This window comes from Myotis yumanensis, unplaced genomic scaffold, assembly GCF_028538775.1.
Source record: "Myotis yumanensis isolate MYYU_CA2020_CCGP unplaced genomic scaffold, mMyoYum1.0.hap1 SCAF_6, whole genome shotgun sequence".
NCBI classification, from domain to species: domain Eukaryota; kingdom Metazoa; phylum Chordata; class Mammalia; order Chiroptera; family Vespertilionidae; genus Myotis; species Myotis yumanensis.
The window spans coordinates 9021169-9041633 of record NW_027223757.1 but is presented as its reverse complement, the minus strand read 5'-3'; the positions used below and the strand labels follow the sequence as shown (position 1 = coordinate 9041633).

Below are 20465 nucleotides of genomic sequence, written 5' to 3'. Positions count from 1 at the left end.
AGTGCCCATCAACTCACTGTGCTGATGAGCGAGATGGAAGGTTCAAGTAAAAAGTCCTCTCAGTGTTGCCTTGAGCACATCGCTTCCTGGTCTTTCTTTTTTCCTTTCTTTCTCTCTTTTAAATCTTTGTTGTTGAAAGTATTACATAGGTTCTTTTTCTCCCCTAAGCCTCTTCCAGCCGCCTGGACTTTCTTATCGATTCCTGTAACGATGGAACCACATGGAATCCATGTTTCGGCAGTAGGAAATTTAGAAACATCCACTCCTTTGTCCAGCTGTCCAGTGCTTGAGGATATGCTGGTGGGCCATTCTTCATTCTTCAGTTAATACGAACATTGAATCGTTTACATTCGAAGTCACCCTGGAGGTTCTCTCTCTAGCCCAGCCTCAGCTGTACCCTCATGCAGTCATTCTCGCACAACATTCCTGGCACCATACCTGCCTGAGACTGAATTCTCCCCGAACGGACAGTCACTACTCAGTGAGGCGGCTCTGGTGGTTACAGCTTTTCCTTAAATATTGGGCTAAAAAGTACTTCTAATTTCTGACCTTGTTTCGTATTCTGCCTTCCTGGAAGATGATCATCATTCCTTCCCAGAGTTGTCCCTTGTAGAGGTGGAAGTTCTTCTCTGATTTCTCCTGTGACGTGGTTTACAAAAGGCCTCTTGCCATGGATAGATTTAGTGTCAGACTCTGATCCTGGGGCTGTTTCCATTTGAGGTGCATCAGTGCATCTGAGATGGCATGAGCTTTGCTGGCAGCCACTCCCTGCCAGGCCTGAAGAGCCTCTGGTCCTAGGTAATACCCAGGTGAGAGCATGACGAGGGCATCTGGACATCAGAGAAGAGAATGCCTCTGTGTGTGTGGGGGGGGGGGGGGGGGGGGGCGGGGCGGGGCGGAGGGCGGGCAGTAAAGGCTTCCTGGAGAAGCTGGCCTTTGGGAGAGACCATGGAGAGCTCAGGGGGTTTTGGCAGAAGGTGGTCTCCAAAGATTATAGGAGCAGAGGCTTCCTGTGCAGGGCTCAGAAGCAAGAAGAAGGTGTCTTATCGAGTGATGCTTCAGAGCACAGCATACAGATGCGTGAATGTCAGAACCACTAGTAGGCCATGGGAAGCTGAAGATGTTTGAGTTTTTCCTACTTGGGTCCATTTTAGGAAGGTTAGACTTGGTGGAGTAGAGAGTGTACTGGAAGTGAAGTGACTGTTAGGAAGCTTTCATGGTAGGTTAGACCATCAGCATCTCAACCAAGAGCACTTAGAAGGATCATTTCCCCACATCCTCACTTACACTTGATCAGTGTTACTAATCTAATGGGTGTGCATTGGTTTTTCATTAATTTGCATTCCTTGGTTATAATGAGATTGAGCATTTTTTCATATGATTATTAGTCACACTCCTTTTGCCCAGAATTAAATATTTGTTTGTCTTTCTCTTGATCTGTGGGAGGTTTTGGTTGTTGTTGTTATTGTTGTTCTTGTTTTTTTTATCCTTTCTAGTAACTAAGCTTTTGACTATTTCAAAAAAGGTTTTTCACCCTAACTGGTTCGGCCTGCGGACTCAAGGGTCCCAGGCTCGATTCCAGTCAAGGGCATGTACCTTGGTTTCGGGCACATCCCCAGTGGGGAGTGTGCAGGAGGCAGCTGATAATGTTTCTCTCTCATCGATGTTTCTAACTCTCAATCCCTCTCCCTCTCTGTGAAAAATCAATAAAATATATTTTTAAAGGTTTTTTAATATATTTTTTATCGGTTTCACAGAGGACTTGGAGAGAGATAGAAACATCTATGATGAGAGAATCATTCATCGGTTGCATCCTGCACGCCCCCTACTGGGGATCGAAGCCATAACCCAGGCACATGTACTGACCCCAAATTGAACAGTGACCTGATTCATAGGCTGATGCTCAACCACTGAGCACATGGGCCGGGCTAATCTTTTGACTTTTAAATATTTGCATATATCTTCTCCCAATCCTTTAACCTTAGTTATAGTATTTTTTTATACAAAAAGTTTTAAATTTTTGATGTAGTCAGATCTATAAATCATTTCCTTTGGGATGTATTCTATTGTTACCTTATTTAAGAAATTTTTCTCTTCCTTCAGAGCATTGAGTTCCCAATGTTTTCCTCTATTAGAGTTCTAATTTTGAAGTTTATGCCTTTATTCCATATTGAATTTATTTGGGGGCCTGGTATATGGCAGGAATCTAATTTTCTTTCCAGCCAAAATTCAGTTGGAAAGGCAGCCCTTTCCCTATTTCTGCTGTATATTGTCCCACACCTGCTGAGGTGTCTTTCTGGGTTCCTTCTTATCTCCCATTGATTAATGCATCTGGTCCTGTGTCAATACCACGTGGAATTATCTAGCATAGTTTTGATACCTGGTATGGTGGTAAGGCAGATCCTGTTGTCTTTGTTCTTTTAGTTTTATTTATTTTTGAAGTGATCTTACCTCTTTATGCCACTACTCTTTATGATGAATTTTAGAATTAGTTGGCCATGTAGCCAAGAGTGCTCTTGGGGTTTCAATTGGAATTACATTGAACTAATGGGTTGTTTGTGGGAACTGGCATCTGTACAGCATCGAGTTCCCTCATCCATGAACAAAGTATTTCCCTCCAATGATTCAGATCTTCTTTTAATGTCCTTCATTGAAAGATTATAGTGGTTTGTATCTTCATTTCTTTTTTTATTTGTTGAAACGTCCAATATTTAAGTTCCAGACCACCGAACAACTATACCATAATAAAAACTATAATAATGAAAATCCCATTTTAAAGCAGTTTTGGGGTCTATCAGATTGGGAGGGTGGAGTTAGCTTCTATTTTGCCCTGTTGGATAATTCTCTTTCCTATGGATAGCAACAATAATTTATGCAAATGTGCCACTTGCCATAGCCAACCAACATCCTTGACTCAGGCCATGAGAGGCTTCTGCTCCTTGGGTGACGTCCATTCCATCAGCACTTGGTCCAGCAACTGTTCACCCAAGAGTAAACCTACTAACTGCATTATGCCTGCATTTCCTACACACAGCAAATTCTGAACAATTTCATCAAATGCTTTGCTTACCTCAAGAATCACTTTACCTGTGGCAGATTCCTTTCCTAATGAACCATTCTTATTTCTTAAGATGGCTTTTAGCATTTTACCAGAAATCTGCATTCATATTTTCCATTTAGCATCCTGGAAGATTTTTCATCTCCCCACACATTTATTTGCCCATATTTTGTCTTCTCGGATTTTCCCCTTTCTTCAAGATTTCTCATAATTGACTAAAGTGACACGAGATCCAACCTTCGATTTCCCAACAGAGTGTTTGATCACAACAACATTTATATTAAAATCTCAACCTATTCTGCTCATAAGAAAATGAGCCGTTCTTTAGTAATGCGACACTCGCTGTCATGTCCCCGGAGTTGAGACCCACTTAGAAATCAGCACTCGGTGTTTGGTGAGTTTAAAAAGCATAGGAGACACCACATTTTTTAAATGCTGCACTGGATAAAAATGCTGAACTAAGCAGCCTCTAACTTGGCTGAACATCTAAGCTTCTTATTTGCTTGTTGACCTCTGAACTGAAACTGGGAAATTGTAAACAATTGCAGAAAATCTCACTGATTTTCCCTTAACTCTGTGATGAAAAAAAAGTTAATGATTTTGCTGTGTGTGTTTCTCCAGCTTCCAATTGTGGAAAAGATAAGGACCATTGCACAGGCTGTCTACGGAGCCAGAGATATAGAACTCTCTCCTGAGGCACAATCCAAAATTGATCTTTACACACAACAGGTAAAAGTTATACTTTTGGGGCTGGGGGAGGGGAGGAATCCACCTTAGGCTCTTGAAATATTCACCTTGACTTGAGACTTCCCTGCAGCACATTTAACCGGTTAACCCTAACAGGAGGACCATACGCCTTGAATGCCCATCCACTTTGCTAGATAGAAGTCAAAGCCCTTCACAAGCTAATGGCAAAGCCTCATTGGGAGCATCGTCTGAGGTGTTTTTATTCCCCAGCTCGGAAGTCTGCTTTGTAAATCATATTTAACATTTTGTTAAATACTTCATGCCTACCAGTGTTGGTAAGACCACCAACAACTCTTGTTTTCTTAGAAGTTTCCATGCATATACTTGACCGGTACTTTAGAAGAAGAAAAAAAAAGATTCCCAAACATTGTTGTATATGCAAACATTGTTCTGTGGTGAAATTTCCAATCATGTGCAATGAAATGTGTAAAATAAGTCATTGTCCTAGGTGGGTTTTTTTTTAATGAATTTTTTATAATATTTAAGGACTATCATTTATTCTAATATTAGGTGCTTTTATTTCAGTCTTAAAAAGTGCTTTATTTTATAAAGTAATATGGTATATTGGGTTTTGGTGGTGTGTGTGTGTGTGTGTGTGTGTGTGTGTGTGTGTGTGTGTGTTAGTCCTTACCCGAGGATATTTTCCATTGATCTTTTAGAGAGAGTGGAAGGGAGAGGGAAAGACAGAGAAATACCGATGTGAGAGAAACACATCGATTGGTTGCCTCCTGCACACACCCCGACCAGGGTCTGGGCAGGGGAGGAGGCTACAACCAAGGTATGTGCTCTTGACCAGAATCGAACTTGGGACCCTTTGGTCTGCAGGCTGACGCTCTATCCACTGAGCCAAACCGACTAGGGCGGTGTGTTTTTTTAATATCCCCACTGGCAAACCTACATCAGTTGATTAAAATCACTTCCAGTGTCTATCCACTGTGCTATAGACCTGAAACTAATACAAAATAGTACTGAATACAAACTGTAATCAGAAAATAAAATTTAAATTTAAAAATTATCTCAATATTTGAGTGATCGCTGAAACCCAAAATTCTGGGCCCCATTTCTGCAGAGCAAAATGCCTGTTCCCAACAGAATTCTGGTCAGAATATAAAAGTATTACATCCTTTCAAAGAGAAAAAAGCTCCACCCCACACCCAGCCCCCATCGATAAACTCAGACATTTTTCAGATAGTTTTCAGTTGAATCATAAGGAATTCTGTGTGGGTCACCTCTGAAGATTGCATTCCTTTTATCTCTACCAAGGGGATATTCCTTAAAAGTGATGTGTCAAGTATGTGCTTGCCCTTAATTAGCCAAGTCTCTGAAGGGCCACTCTGTGCCCTTTCATCGGAACCGGGCTGCGAGGACACTGTCCTTTTTGTGAGACCCCACATGTGACTTCCTGCTCTTTCACCTTTGGAACGCTGGGTCAGGCGCAGCCTTTGGTCCTTAAAAATAAGCGGCTTAAGTGGTGACCTCATCTTAGTTCCTATAATGTAATCGCAGATCAAATAGCCATGATTCATAAGCCAACACAAAGGGGCCCTTTGCTTCCTGACAGCTTCCAAGAACGAGTGGCTAAAAGCCTCATTCCCAAGCCTTTCTCCAGATTACCTTTCTGAGTCCCGGATATTAATATCCTTGGAAAGTGATTTCTACAGCTGCTGCTGCTGCTGCTTTGCTGAAAATAACCACGCTTTCCCCCAAACACACATATAATGCTGCCTTCCCGTAAGGAGACTTCTCCGAGATAAATAACAGACATCCTCAACCTGCCAGGAGATGAGCCCATGGAGATGAGTGTCTGTCCCACCTTCTGGCTCAGTGACCAAGTAGTAAAGGTCCCTACTGTGTGCCTGGATCTGAGCTGTGGGCGTTGTACGGAGTCACATGAAGCAAGTACAGGGGACTCCCATTTATGCTCAATGAACACATTGCCTCTCCTTTCTCACAGGGTTTTGGAAATTTGCCCATCTGCATGGCAAAGACCCACCTTTCTCTTTCTCACCAACCCGACAAGAAAGGGGTACCCAGGGACTTCATCTTACCCATTAGTGACGTCCGGGCCAGCATCGGCGCTGGGTTCATTTACCCGTTGGTCGGAACGGTGAGTAATACCCTCCAGAAATCCTTCCGTCTGATGTCATGGTGCCTGAAGTGCTTATGCTCGCCCAGCGCTCTGCACATCAGGTATTGGAAGCACTTAATGGCATTTGCTGCTTTTCTAAGCAATCTCTTCCACCACAAAACACTTCGCCATTGTGGTTTGGAAATGGGGGGAGGGGGGTGGCAATGGTGTATTCAGGATCCCTTGAGTCATCAGACTGATTCTGCTTATAGAACACAGAAGGGAATGACTCTGCAGAATTCAGTCTGCCGTTTAGATGGTAGAATGGTTTAGTTTAGTGCTTCTCAGTCTTTTTCACGTCATCGCACTCAAAATGGTAAGATTTCACTGAACTGTGGGGTAAACTGAGGCAGCTGTTCATGCCAAACAGGACCAGCTCAGCCTCTGCAAGGGCTGGGGAAATCGGTGTTTCACCCTCTACCCTGTTTCTCAATCCATCACATGGGGAGCTCTGCGGGTCACGTGAGTTCTCGTTTTTTGGCATTATTGTAATGGACTACCTTAATGTAGGGTGATGATTGTGTTATTTCAGATTCTCTGTGGGTGGAGGGGAGACAGCAGAGAAATGAAAACTTATAAAGCACTTAAAATCCATGGTGATGGGCTTCAAACAGAAAATGCTTCGTTGTAGCCACACAAGGAATGATCCAATGGTCCTCCCTCAGGAACTATCAGTGGTTAAAATTTGACTTCTCATCACGGGAGTGCTCCTGGATTAGATTTAGAACAGAAATTCTAAATCATCGTCATCATTATTATTATTGCTGTTGTTACAAACTGATCCAAGCCCTAATAAGAAACATAACAATGTTCCTAATAAACCTTGTGGCTCTGTTGTTATGCAAACAAGCAATAGGTAGGCCAAAAGTGCATTAAACGTACAGAATCCTTATCTTACTACACATGCATGTTTCATGTAGTGTTAGGCAAAATGTTTTCAATAAGTGTTTTCTCATTTCTACTGCCTGTGAGGCCCAGGGATACTAAGAGAGGAGGAGTGTGGGTTTGAGCAGCACAGAGGAATGTAGAGCAGGAGAGGTTGGCACTGTGAATGCCCTCAGAGCACAGGGAAGGCAGCAGCTAGTTCTGCCCGGATTGGGGAGGAGCAGGGTGTGTGGGAGAAAAGGAGAGTCCAGGATGCCTCATAAAGGCCTCAACCTCTTGCTGGGGAAACAGTGAGTTTTGACTCAAAGGCATAGAATATGTGACGTACCCTTCCCAGGGTGGCCCAGCGTGGCCGGAGTGGGACAGGTTGGGAGGCTGGAGATGGGACTGGGATGGCAACACAGGGCCAAGCTGTTTACGAAGCTCAACTGCATCTGAAGGCACTTGGATTTTTTCTCAAGCATGCTGTGGAGTCAGGGTGCATGGGTTCTGTGTTTGGTTGGTTTTATTTGTATAAGGAGGAAAAGAATGTGGTCCAACTAGTAGTTAGAAAAGTAGCTCGGGCAGCGATGTGGGAAGTGTGCAGAGGGCAGAGACCCACACCCAGGAGCCACGTGAAATCGGCGCCGTGGCTGCAGGGGAGTGCCTGTGGAGAGAGGGCCAGACTGGAGACATATTTGGGGAGCCACTTGCTTGTGGAGTCCAGGGTGATGGACATGTCTGACTTGATTGAGAATGGTGATGAGGACCGACTGCAAAGGGAACTTTTGGGGTGATGGGAACACTCTATATTTTGACTGTGGTAGTGGTTCCATGGCTACATACATTTGTCAAACTCACGCACCTACACCCTCAATTTAATTAACCTCAGTTAACAAAAACGTGTGCTGAGAAGAGCTTGCTTTACTGCTCCTTAGAGTAGCCTCGGTGGTGGCAGCCCCTCCACGCTGAAGTTCTGGGCCTCAGTGGAAGGTGTGTGCTTAGGAGGAAGAGCTCATCTGTAGTACAGGCCAGAGAGAGCAGGCCCGGGAGACGGGACCACGCGGGTGCCCACATGGAGCATGAAGCAGTGGGCACACCAGAGGGGCAATCCGTGAGGTTTATAGTTTGTCCTGTGCAGATCTGAAATCCCAGAGTCTTCACCCAGCAGACTCATTCGTTCAGCCAGGGTGCACAGGCATGGTGCTCTGGGGAACCCCAAAATGAAGACACTTTTTCACTCTAGGCAGCTACGGGGAACCCCAAAATAAAGAAGCTTTTCCACTCCAGGCAGCTTACAGCTCACCGAGGTAAATGGAAATCAGTTAGCAAAGAAAATGGTGTGGTGTAAAAATTATGGCTCGTAAATGATAACCAGTTTCTTAGCATTCAGCAGTCACTAAGGGATCATGATATAATTTAAAATCTTTGCATACAGCTATACTATGCCTCTCCTCCCCGCCCGTGAACAGCACCACATGCACAGCTCGTGTGTGAACAGCCCATCCATCCCTCTGCTCCTCCCTGACGTGTGGCTGGTTGGAAAGTAACTGTGTGGAATGCTGCTGGGGGTTTCCGGAAAAGCGCCCTCTGCCCCCTGTCGCCCCGGCTCTGGACAGAGCTCCCCTGTGGCCACCGCAGAGCAGGGCGGTGTGTGGCGGTGCACCGGGCCAGGGGGACTAAGGATGTTCCTGGAGGTCAGGAAACGCGTGGAAGCCGTGGCCTGAGAGGTCTGGTCTATGACGGAGCCTAATAAGGCCGGTATTTACTTTTACTTGACCCACTCTGGGCCCTGCTAAAATGCTTCTAACATTCCTCAGCGGATGGGAGACACGGTGCAGTGATTTCCTGTTGAGATGACAAGAGGAAAGGGGCGTGGGGACCCCGGAGAGACCCCGTGGGTGGGGAAGTCCCTGCCTAATGAATCACTCTGACTCCTACTCACTCAGCATGTGTTCCTGTGAGTGTCTTTGAAATACATGTTCATGAGTCTGCTCCAGAAGGAAAGCCCACACTGAGCCCTCAAAATTAGAAAGCTGCTCAATTTTCATGCAGTATTCATTCATTCATTCATTCACCTACAGCATGCACGAGGTAAACAAGATCCACTCCTTCCCTCACGGGCCCTAGGACGGCCTCCAGTAACTGAAATCACGCAGGTGCTCTGGGCTTTATAACAAAGGGAGAAATCCCTTCTCTGTGTCCTCAGGGAGGCACACCTCTCTGGCTGGCTAGGAGATCCGAAAGTGGAGAATCACAGCGCAAGCAAGTCCCTCCTCAAACCAGAAACATCTTTCTGATTTGGGGAGGTTCCGTGGTGAAATGCTGAAGTGTTCAGGTGTTTCTCCAGATTTAGCTTTTTAAATATTTCTTTTTACCCTCCCATCTTTACTTATAGGCCATATTTTTCTGCCATTTAGTTAATTCATCATTTTCTAGTTAGTGACTTCTTTCAGCCATTGGTCAGCACAATAAGATAATAGTAATAATAAATACCATTAACTGGGTAGACACTTCACTGGAACATTGACTCCGCTGCTGTTTGTATAGAAGTGCCCAGTCGTGGATTCCTCAGCTAACGCACCTCTGAGACCTACTCTTAGTGCACTGGGGGTGTTTTCCACCTTCCTGCAGGTAATCTCCCTCCCTTAAAGAACTGTCTTCGCTCCCAGTAAGCCTCTCTGCATTCTTGCTTCTCTTCAGTGACGTTATACTTACATGTTCTTTCCAGCGCATTGGTGAAAGCTGCAAAATGGTACAGGATTCTTGGCCAGCCCATCTCCACTTAGCACATCTCCTTCTAAGAAATTGTTTGGCAGTGCAGATCTTTGTGGGGAGAAAGGAGCAAATTATTTTTATGATTTTCCAACTCTATAATCTACAGATTATCCCATTATGTTTCCAAAATTCTTTCAAAGCTTATGATTTATAGTGTTCAATAAACCTAATAGTTTACAAAAACTCCAAAAATCTCGTGCCAAAAAAAAAAAAAAATTCAGTAGGTGGTCTTTGTCTTGGGGCCTCATTGTTTTGATATTGTCTTTAAGTTTCTATAATTTATAAGGGCTGTTTAATTACTTGGCATAAATTTCATGGCATAAAAATATTACTATGTAAGCAAAATATATGAAATGATGCTGCTGAGAAGTAAATTACATTCCATATGGGAAAGACCAGTAGGACAGACACCAGAATCTTAACCTCTGGCCAGGATATTGTGAATAGCTTTTCTTTTTCTCTTTACTTTTCTGTTTACGTTAAGTCACTGCTTTGAGGAGATGTCACTTTTATGACATGAAGATACAGTGAGTAGGATAATGATGATCTATAAAGAACCTGGAAAGAATGTTGAACTAGGGTCACTGGGCTGCAGGAGACTCAGCTGCGTACATGGGTACAGTCCCCCTGCCCATCCTGGTGTCTCATGATGTTTTACTGCCTGAAAAGTTGGGACATCAAAGAAAGGACAAATGAGCTAGAATGTTCCTGTGAGAAATGCACTCTGTTTTTTGTTGTAGTTGTTGTTAATCCTCACCTGAGGATATGTTTCCATTGATTTTTAGGGGAGAGTGGAAAGGAAAGGGAAAGACAGAGAGAAACATCGATGTGAGAGAAACACATTGATTGGTTGCCTCCTGCATGAACCCTGACCAGGGCCTGGGCCGGGAAGGAGCCTGAAACCAAGGTACGTGCCCTTGACCGTTTGGTCCACGGGCCGATGCTCTGTCCACTGAGCCAAACTGGCTAGGCCTACACTCCTTTTTTTTTTTTAAAGAAATGTGCTCCAGAGTGTGTGGTTCTTTAGTTCCGTCTAACATTTGCTAGCCCCAAAGTCAGCTAAGGAAATGCAAGGTAGTTTTTCCCATGCTGACTTGTCCTGGGGCCCTTCTTGCCTGCTGTCTTGGGTGGAGAGGATGCATTGTCAGAGCAGCCGGCATGGAGGGTAGACCACGTGGGCATCCCTAGCAGACACCCTTTCAACATCAGTTCTGGCATCTTGACCTGCTTTCCTTGGACGTCACCTTGAGACGGTGAGAGCGGCTCCTGGAGAACCAAGAGGTCTTCTTTGGGACATGAAGTCGTCTGCAATATGACGTCTTCTTCATCGGCAAACATAGGGCAGGAAATTAGGGCATGAGGGCACTTTAGGCCAAGGACCTGGGCCAGCATCTCGGAGTTACGCCATCTGGCTGGTCACCCAGAAGGGATGACGACGTCTTAGGGCGTCATGTGGTGGTGGGTGCCAGACAGAGCAGTTCTGGGGTCCGGGTGGCTACTTGAAACTGTCGGAAAACAGACGGTTGGTGCTTTTGTGTTGGCTGGGGAACTAGAGCTCCAGGTCTGCCCCTGGTCCTCCAAGGGCCATTTGCCCGCCCCCTCCCTGCACCCTGCACTCCGGTCCCTGTGCGCTTTCTGGGGCAGAGGATGCGATCGTGGGCACTGCCTGTGCAGACAAGTGACAGGTGCAGGCTGGACCCATCTGGGTGTGGAATTCTGTGCAGGAAAGAGGGATGGAAAGTCCAGTGGTGAAACAGGTGGTTTATTTAACAAACGGACACCAATGTGGCCTTCGTTCCCACTCTGTGTGACCTGACCCGGTCACATCTCACATCTCCACCCAGGTGCCCCACTGACGCATCGCTTGGCCTGGCTCGGGAAAGCAGGAAGCTGCTGGAGCGTATCCGGGAAATCAGTGATGTCATCGCCAACTAATGCTGGGTGGGGGGTTACGGGGGCCAGTGGGGGGGGGGGGTTGCGGGCAGTGAGAGAGGAAGCTGCGGCCCCTCCCGGCAGTCCCTGCCATTTTGTTCTTTGTCACGTTTCAGTTCAGCTCCTCCGCCGGGAAAGTATGTACTGAATGTCGCCTTTCTGCAGGCTCCGTGGGGTGCTTCCTCCTGCGTGTGGCCCCGCTCAGGGGTGGCGGCTACAAACCCGCTCCACTGGGTCAGGCATGAAGGTGAAGGAACTCAGACCTTGTAGGTCAGATCAAATGCACGACTCCTGAGATGCATGGCCAGTTACATAGGGGGAAAGATTAAACATTTACTCCCCGATCTGTAAACGAGGTGGACAAGCAGCCAGGGAGTACAGTGCCCAGCAGCGTGTGCGGTCACACGGGACTCCGTGCGCCCAGAATGTCACTCAGACACTTGCCATGGGACAGATGTCCTGCAGGCACCTGGCCCCTTGCTCCCGCCCCTCACTCCCCACTTTCCTACCTTCCCACCCCTTCCCCCACAAATAAACAAGGATCCGCTCAGCTTATTTTTAAAAGTCTCTGCACACGGCCTTCCTCTCTCCCATGTGCCTCAGACCTGCCCGCCAGCCACCCTCTCTGTCCGGCCTCGCTCTCTTGGTACCCCATGTCCTTTCACTCCATTCTTGGGGAGCGCGCTGGTTTCCTCTTCCGCATCCAGCTTGAGTCCCTTTGCCTCTATCTTATCTCCCATCAGAATTTCCTGCTTTCCCCCAAACAGGCCATTTCCTGGCCCAGGCCTCCATCGCTTCCTCTTAGCCTGACGTCCCGCACCGGGTTGCCCAATGGCTCTGTGAGCAGGAGTTCCTTCCTGGTGTCCAGGGAAAGCCACACGTGTGTCTGTCCGGTCAGACAGAAGTCGCTCCCGACTTCTCAGGGTGGCGTGCTGCAGGAAAAGGCAGGTGACCAGCAGCATTCTCACTTCCAGAAACCATTTATCAGATGGAGGAGACAGGAAGCTTGTGACTCCTGACAGTGATGTTTGCCTGAGGTTATCGAGGTCTGTCCTTAGAGGATCTTCTCTCCCCTCCTTTGATGCTAATTTATTTTTTGCATAAATGTAAGATGAAATCAGCTTCAGACGTATGCTGAGCGCTCATGTTACCAGATATTTCTGTGATTGAGTTAAGCTTTAACCCACTGCTGTTAATACCCCGGTGTGGGCTCTTTCTTTCTAGGAGCCTAGAAAAGAAACGTGTTTGTAATGCCTCAGTGTCCAGCCCTACAGTCAGGATATTGTCTTTCGTTTTCTCCAGGGGTTGGTGAAACATTGGCCCGTTCCTCTTCCATATCCTCGTTTTGGTGTGGATTCAGAATAAACTTGACAATCCAGGTATACCCCAGTTTAGAACTTCTGAAGGACACCCATAAAGTTATCAGGCACTCATGGAGTTTCTCTCTTCTCTGCCTTTTCGTTGAATTGATTATACTTTGCTGTCCCAGTTTTCCTAAGAGGCAGATAGTGAGAAGCAGCTAAGCAATTTACACAAGGAAAATAAAAGTAATGTAGACCAAAATACCAGTTTTCCAAGCTAAATGTCCCAGAGGCCTTCAGGGTCAGCTTGAAGGTGTGCTAGGGATGGATGAATAGAAAGAGAAGCTAAACTTACCAGGAAAATGTCACACTTTAAAACTGGGCTTGTGCCGAAACCGGTTTGGCTCAGTGGATAGAGCGTCGGCCTGCGGACTGAAAGGTCCCGGGTTCGATTCCGGTCAAGGGCATGTACCTGGGTTGCGGGCACATCCCCAGTGGGAGATGTGCAGGAGGCAGCTGATCGATGTTTCTAACTCTCTATCTCTCTCCCTTCCTCTCTGTGAAAAATCAATAAAATATATTTCAAAATAAATAAATAAATAAATAAATAAAATAAAACTGGGCTTGTACTTTGTAAAGGAGGTACAATCGATGGTACCTAGAACTCATGGCCGTTGTTTGCAGGCCGAACTGTATACGTGTGTTCATTAAATTATCCACCTAGGGACGGCAGAGTAAATGTTAAATGACATGTGACATCTCTGTGAAATATCTGTGATTTCCTGCTTTTGAAGAATTGGTGTCTCTTAGTTTCTCCTGGGTGTCCTTGACAATTCAAAACATTTTACGCCAGTGAGGATAGCCAGGTGTAATTAAATCAGGGATCAGGTGTAAAGCTGTTACAGGTGCTATGAGGGATGTAATTTGTGTTGGATTAAATGATCTAATGGAGATGTTTGGAAAGTCCCCGGAAGGGCCATAATGAGAGTCCAGGTGCCTGCACACAGTATGTGCCCCAGGCCATTTGTAATAAAGGCACCCCGTCCGCTAAGGAGGAGAGCTAGGGCTAGGAACAAGTAGCTGCCTCTACCATGGGCATCAGTCTCCTGTCTGAGGTTCACCCCGACCCCAAGCATCAACTCGAGAGAGTGTAGGGCCCATGAAAGTTACCTGCCATGCTCCCGTGCACCCTCCAGAATTCATCGTCCAGTTCCCACATGTACCTGTGTTCCTCCTCTCAGTACAGACTTAAGCTCCAAACACCCTTCCCACCCAGGACTGGCCTTGGCGGGGGGTGACACCTGCTCACCTCCAGTTGCTCCATTTCACACTCGGGCACACCTCTGTGTTTGCGCTGCCAGCTCCACCCACCACCATTTGTTGCACTTACTTCCTTTGGGTGCCCTAGTCCTTCACCGTGCTGCCTTGTCTGGTATCGCCCATTAATCCAGGCCTCCCCCAGGTAGGGGCCATGCCTTCGGTCAGTCTGTTCCATGTATCCATGCGTCTGCTTGGTTTCCGAATGGGCCATTTGCTCCCGGTCAAAGGCTTTTCAAGTGTTTCAAACTACATTACACAAATAAAGGAAGCAATCTCTTCTCTGTTTGAGGCACCATGTGTTCCTTGTCTGGCTTGCACACATATTTTCAATCCATTAGAATCCTTTTTCAACTTATTTGCTGCTCTATCACAATTATAAGTCCATTAGGATCAGTAACCTCCGTTTCCATTATCTTTGCTCTGCCCTTTTTTCCTTTTCATCTTCACCCAAGGATATATTTTCACTGATTTTGAGAGAGTGAGAGAGAAAGAGAGAGAGAAACATCCATTGCTTGCCTCCTGTATGCGTCTTGACTGGAAATTGAACCAGCAACTTTCTGGTTTAGGGATGATGCTCCAACCAACTGAGCCACCCAGCCAGGGCTGCTCTGCTTTCCTTTATGGCCTGGTTGAGGCTACTCCCAAGTGGCAAAGAATTATCTTGTCATCAAAGCTATAAAATCACAATGATGTGTGAAAAGTTCTCCTTTGGAAGTGTGAATCCCATCTGCTGCTCATAGTAAGACAGTTTTAGCTTTTGCCCAAAAGTACTTCTAACAAGGGCTCATCTGCAAAGATCGGTTCTCCATGTCGAGGGTGGTCAGCCTAGCTCCCAGGTCCATAATGGTGTTGGCGTTCCCTCCCAGACTTATCCAGAATCAGTTAGTAGTCCTCTGCGCCATTCAGGAATACTTTGCATGTGGGTAAAAATCACTGCCGAGGTAGCCGGAAGGCCTTCCTTGTTTTTTCATAACCGTAACTGACTTTTTTTCTTGAAGCCATTTTGACAGCTGGAGGTTATTTTAATTTTGATAAATTTGTCATAAAGAATGGAATGTGCTCCTTTTGGGAGATGGGAAGCTTGGGCGTGGGGAGAGGGAGGGACGCCACCTGACAATGGGATTCCGCTAGGACGTCCCGTCGGCGTCTTTGAAGTGCTTTTCGTTTTCATTTGAGGCAAAAATTGGTACCGTATATCTGTCTGGGGAGTAGGGAGTATTTCAGACGGAAAAAAAATAAATGATTGTTGCAACCACATCACTGGAAAGAGAACAGAAGGTTTTAGGAAGAATAACACTACGTTGAGGAATTAGGACTTCAGACGGATTCTTCTTTTATTTGGACAGTGAACAGTTAATGATTCGTGGGAAGCATGATGGGAGTCTCTGCAGCACTAAAAACATGTGCCCGTAAATCCTCCTCGGGCACGTCTCTGTGATCACAGGCTCATGCCGGGGACAGTGATGGAGAGTCCCGTTCCGTCCAAGTGCGCAGGTCGCCCTGCATCTTCCCTGACATCTCGCCCCTCCTGGCACTGCACTCTCTGTATTATTGTTTTAAAAACGAAAGCACTGCCTATAGTAAGTCAGTCCATTGTCAAGGATCTTCTATTGTCTTTTCTATTGTCTTTCTTTTTTTCTGTATCTTCTCTAAGGAGCACATGAGGTGACATCTTTCTCGCCCCCAGAATAACCCATTCCTTTCTGCTGTAATATAACGTGTAATCCAAAAAAGGATTCATTGAAAAGAGAGGAAAAGGTAATATCTGGATAGTTTCACGACCACAATGCTTATCTCTAAATATGCACAGTGATTTTATGTTTATAGTGCTTGGTGACTTAAATAATTGGGTTGTTTGGTGGGAAAGTAAATGAGATGCATAGAACATAATGTCAGCAATGTTAAAATGCATAGAAAAGCGAGTGGAAGTGAAGGGATGTTTACGTAATTTATAGCCATAATAAAAATTAAAATCGGAGACAGAGCTAATACTTACTGGGCACTTGCTACATGCCAGGTGGTATTTGGAGCCATTTGTGTGTACTAACTCATTCCATGCTCACTACGCCCCCTCCAGGTAGGTAAGGTCACTACTCCTGTTTTATACTCAGAGAAGGCAGGCACAGAGAAGTTAAGTAACTTGCCTTAATTGTAGAGCTATAGTAAGTGGCACAACCAGAAATATTCTGCCATCTGTGCGCTGATTATATGGTCTTGTTTTCACACCCCTTGTGTAACCAGAAGTGACCCTTGATGCTGGTAACAATCCGGTTAGAAAGAGTTACCAGATTATCTACGCTAAAACTAATACCCATAGGAAAGCAGAACCTTCTCCCTTGGTGACCATTAGTTCTGTATGGCCTTCAGGATTTTAGAACATAGAACAAACGTTCTAAATTTTTAGTTGGTTAGCAGAACTCTATGTTGCTCAAAAGGCAAGAATTTTCATCGTGACATGTTGAGATTTTTCTGTGGCTTGGGTATCTCCTAAGCCAAAATAATGTCTTCTTATGGTGAGGATCCTGGAGTTTCTGTCCCTGTTAATGAACTTGAAGAAGGCCCAGGACTGTTTTATGGTCTCTCTCTTTCTCTCTCTCTCTCTCTCTCTCTCTCTCTCTCTCTCTCTGGGATGGGTTGCTAATCTCTTTAGGTGAGAGACTTGATTTGGTTCCTTGATGTCACAAACATCAGTGATGTGGTTGCAACAATCATTTAATTTTTTCCGTCTGAAATACTCCCTACTCCCCAGACAGATATACGGTTCCAATTTTTGCCTCGAATGAAAACGAAAAAGCACTTCAAAGTATTGTCAACCCTACCCGCCAAATGATTGCTCTGCTAGGCATGGGAACACCGTCAGCATGATGGAATAGATTCACTTCATGCCCTCGCCAGAGAGGACAACCTTGAACTGTCAGCCTCCTGACCTTTCATCAAAGGCCTGCTTGGGAAATGCTGGATCGGGAGGGTTCTCTGAAGTCTCTGCCATCTTGCCCTCTGGCTCAGTGTCCAGCCGCCAGTGTGCTGCTAACAGACACTGTCCATTCCCCTGGGGTAGCGTTTACAGCTCCCAGTGATGAGGCCTGTGTGCTTGTCTGCTTCTCCACGTAGTGATCAGGCCTGGGTGGGCGGGGCCTCATCCTGTTTGTCTCTGAGTGCCAAACACAGGCCCAGCACGTGGCACACAAATGAACAGCTCAGCTGTAATAACCGTAGGATGCTTCAACCACATACCAACCTTCCTACTGGATCTTGACATTTACTCAGAATGAATTTTCCATGTTCACGATTTCTGTCGATCTGATTCTTCAATTTTATATAGGTAAACCACCTCAAGTTCTTTGCTGAAAACTTCCACCTCTGGAACAGACATCCAGTAGAGTAGGGGGGAAGATAAAGTAATAATACCACCCCAGAATCCTGCAAGACCTGAGGGATCTAGACTTTACGAGGGAAAAACAACAACATACGCGCACAGTAAGATGGTGTTCCTGCCTTATCTTCCTCAGCAGAAGCACTCCGGAATGTCTTACCTTTGAGGAAAGCAGCACCCGGAATCCTTATGTCCATTGTCATTCAGGGACAACCCATATCTTACTTATTGAGGGTGTGGTTTTCACTGCTTTTCTGGTTCATTTCCGTACCTAGTAAGAGCTGAAGCTGGTTTCCACAGTGATGTTTCCATGAGCTATAAATAGCTTCCCAGAGAGACCAGAAGGACGTGTGTCTAGTGCAGCTTGACCCTCGGGGGGTCAGGGCCACGTTGGGTTGGAGAAGAGCAGGAAGTGTGGGAGCACTGATTGCCAGGGTCTGTCACATCCGTTTGGGCCTTTGTTCTGGGGGTAGGAGCTACATTTCTGACCTTACGGAAAGCTTGTCAAATGCTGTGCAGAGATGTGTGTTTTGTTTGCTTGCTTTTAAGGGTGACCTACAGGCTGACAGCCAGCAAGAATCATGACTTCCATGACACATTTGCAAGTGTTTCGGTATGATAGACTGTAATCAGCTCACAGAGGTGCATTTAACCCTGTATCGTGGAAGTTATGATAGAGATGGGTCATGAAAGTGGTGGCTCATGGGGGTCTGTGTAATTTGCCCCCATGAGAAGGGGAGCTGTGGCCCAGGCATGGCCTGGCCATGGAGGTATATGGAGGGGCATCTGGAGGTTGGACCACAGGTCGTTGTGTACTGTTCTGACTTACTCGATGGCACCTCACCAGTATTTCGCACTTCACAAAGCTTCTAAAGGAACTTTTTTTTTTTTCTTTAATCAAATGTGAGTCAGCATCTCAGTGCAGGGTGGGTGGTGCAGTCCTGAGCACTGAACAGGGAACCAAGACGTCCGGGCTCCATGTCCTGCCTCCGCCACTGAGCAGGTCCCTCACCTCCTGGGTGGGATGCTGTCCTCTCAGCTCCAAGCATCTGTAGTTCTATTCGACGTTGGTTGGTATTTTTATAAAATCAGAACATAAAACCTGAGGATGCTGTTCTTTTTTATGAGGAATGACAACTCCCAGAGATTAAAATGCTGTCAGGGCTATCAGTTACCTCCCAAAGTAATTCTGCTCTGCTCTGACCACTTTGTTAGAGAATCTTTATTCCTGAAAACAATCAGCGATATTAAGTATTCTTGCTAACCAGACTAGATTGGCGTTTCCCAGGGCATTATCTCAGGCAGACCTGCCACTGCGTTTAAAGCACCCATCCTGGGGGTTGGCTGTGCTCTCTGCCCCGTGGGCTTGTCCAGATCGGCCATGAGACAGTAACGAAGGGCTCCTGCCCAGTATATTACATAATACACCGAGGAGTCATCAGTTTTATTTACAAGGAAGTCTATGCTTCCAATGGATTTGGCTTTGCTTGGTTCCAAGCTCCAATTCTTCACGTCATGGAGGGAGGGAACAGTAGAGACTTGGAGAAGGACATTGGGATTTAAGTGAAGGGCAAAGCAGGCCAAGGTCACCCAGCGGACATCTCTAAGATAAACAGCCTTGCATTTGTGGAAAATTTTTCAGAAAACCTCCTGAGAACGAGTCAGTATTTCCATAGTACAGAGTCAAAAGCGTTGCTTTGGTGGGCTGTGGGCAGCAGGAGGTGTGGGACCACGTGGGATTCAGGGCAAGGGGGCCTGGAGAATAAGGCTTATCTGTTGTCACCGCGAGGCCAGGTGAGAGCGCTCACGGGAAGTGGCTCAGCCTGTTCCCTCAGATAGACTTCTGAGACTCGGGCAAACAGTGATGAGTCACTAGGTCATTCCAGCTCAACGAATGCATCCCTGTGGGACCACACAGATGCCTTGCTTTTGATTCACTCGTTCAATATTTATTGAGGAGTGCTGTGCGCTCGGCCATGAGGAACAGCAAACAAACAAAACAGCAGCAAAGACCTGTGCCTCCCCCTCGAGTCGTTCAGGCTCCAGTTATGTGTGGTCAGCCCTTTGTAGCCACAGATGTGGAACATGTGGGCACAGAGGGCCAACTCAGGGACCGGAGCAGTCGTCTTGGAACCAGTCCCCCGTGGATACTGGGGACAGCTGTCAATAGAAACCTAAAGGAGCGCTCTCCTCTGAGAGACTGGGACAGCGGGTGCTGAGTCCCCGGGGAGCAGGCCGCACTGTTGGGGAGGTCAGCTGGGCATGGGGTTGCTGAAGGCCAGGGGTGATGGGTGAGGACAGGTTAGCCAGGTGATGCGGGACAGGCCAGCCGGAGGGCATGAGAGCATTGCTCCGGTCCTGGAATGGATGACCAGTGCACAGACAACTGCAGCTTCAGAATGAGTCAGAGCTGCGACACTGGCCCGCAGGGCTAGGCCCAAGGCCACCCCTAGGTTCAGGAACTCACACACTCAGCACACAGTCACACTCAGGGCTATGACTTACTACAGCACGAGGACACAAAGCGAAATTAGCAAAGAAAAGCCCGGGGAAGCCAGACACATGCTTGCAAGAGTCCTCTCCCAGGGGAGTCTCCTGGGTGGCATTTGTAATTCCCCAGGCACCAAGTTGTGACAACCCGTGTGAGATGTTCTCTTCCCAGGGAAGCTCGTTAGGGAACGTCTAACAGGCTGGTCGGATGGACACCCTCTGCCTGGCACCTACCAAATCCCAGACTCCCGAAGGGAAGCGGGTGTTCAGTGTAACCGTGTTGCTAGCCACTTGTATGAGAAGGGCGGGAACACTCCCAAAAGCCAAGTTCCAGGCACCAACCTTGCAAGCAGGTCCCAGGACGGCGTCTTCAGCTCTGTTCTGTTAACTGTTCTGTGCACAGTAATGAATTCAGCTTTGAACTAGACAATGGGGTTCGATAAAGAGACTGTGCTATAAATGAAAGATCCTGGA

General features: G+C 46.6%; 1 protein-coding gene across 2 annotated transcripts in view; it reads left to right on the top strand.

Moving 5' to 3' along the window:
- MTHFD1L (methylenetetrahydrofolate dehydrogenase (NADP+ dependent) 1 like) overlaps window positions 1-20465 on the top strand; it is a 160828-nt gene that overhangs the window by 118424 nt on the left and 21939 nt on the right. For both annotated transcript variants that reach the window (XM_070417468.1, XM_070417469.1), the window contains exons 25-26: window positions 3680-3787; window positions 5760-5912. In XM_070417468.1, the coding sequence (XP_070273569.1) occupies window positions 3680-3787; window positions 5760-5912 (261 nt within the window). The remainder of the gene's footprint in view (window positions 1-3679; window positions 3788-5759; window positions 5913-20465) is intronic.